This window comes from Pteropus vampyrus, unplaced genomic scaffold (assembly GCF_000151845.1).
Source record: "Pteropus vampyrus isolate Shadow unplaced genomic scaffold, Pvam_2.0 Scaffold78, whole genome shotgun sequence".
In the NCBI taxonomy this organism is placed as follows: domain Eukaryota; kingdom Metazoa; phylum Chordata; class Mammalia; order Chiroptera; family Pteropodidae; genus Pteropus; species Pteropus vampyrus.
In genome coordinates this window covers 5,072,945-5,073,593 of record NW_011888859.1, presented here as the reverse complement: position 1 = coordinate 5,073,593, position 649 = coordinate 5,072,945, and the positions used below count along the sequence as shown (strand labels likewise).

Below are 649 nucleotides of genomic sequence, written 5' to 3'. Positions count from 1 at the left end.
AGGGCGCCCAGGCCCGGGTGCTCGTAGCGGCCGCCCGCCGGCTCCCCCATCTTGGGCGGCGCGTCGTCCTCGTCGCCCGGCTTGCTCAGCAGAGGCTGGCCCGGGGGGTCGGCCTGGCTGCCCGCGGCACTGTCCTTGGCGCCTCCATGTTGCGGCTGCTCCATGTCGGGACCCGGCTGAGCCGCGCCGCCGCCGAGGCTGCTGCTGTTGGAAATGGGATGTTGCTGCTGCTGCTGCTGCTGGAACTGGTTTAGCTGCTGCTGGAGTGCGTGGTGGTGCTGGAGGTGGTGGGCATGGTGGTGGTGGTGGTGGGCATGGCGGTGGTGGTGGGGCGGCGCGGAGGGGGCTTCGCCAACGGTTTTCAGTTTGTGGTTGGGGAGCAGCCCCGTCTCCATGGCCGAGCCCGGGCCCGACGAGGAGGAAGAGGACGCCGCGGAGGAGGACGAGCACGGCGCGGCGGCGCTTCCACCCTCCTTGAGAGCCGCCTCGGATCCGCCGCTCTTGGCGCTGTGGGTGCTGGCGGCGGCGGCCGCCGCGCTCGCGTTATGGGCCATGTTCAGTTCGTGACGGGGGTGCAAGGGGTGGTGGTGCACACTGTTCAGGCCGCCGCCGTCGCCGCCGCCCCCCAGCATGGGTCCCGGTGTCGCCG

The 649-nt window shown here is 72.3% G+C and overlaps 1 protein-coding gene across 1 annotated transcript in view; it reads right to left on the bottom strand.

Moving 5' to 3' along the window:
- The window catches only part of ARID1B (AT-rich interaction domain 1B), a 389,943-nt gene extending 389,300 nt beyond the window's left edge, over nt 1-643 (bottom strand). Inside the window, exon 1 of the mRNA XM_023532165.1 lies at nt 8-643. Coding sequence (XP_023387933.1) covers nt 8-632 — 625 coding nt within the window. The 5' untranslated portion in view covers nt 633-643. The remainder of the gene's footprint in view (nt 1-7) is intronic.
- Nucleotides 644-649: the final 6 nt, after the last annotated feature.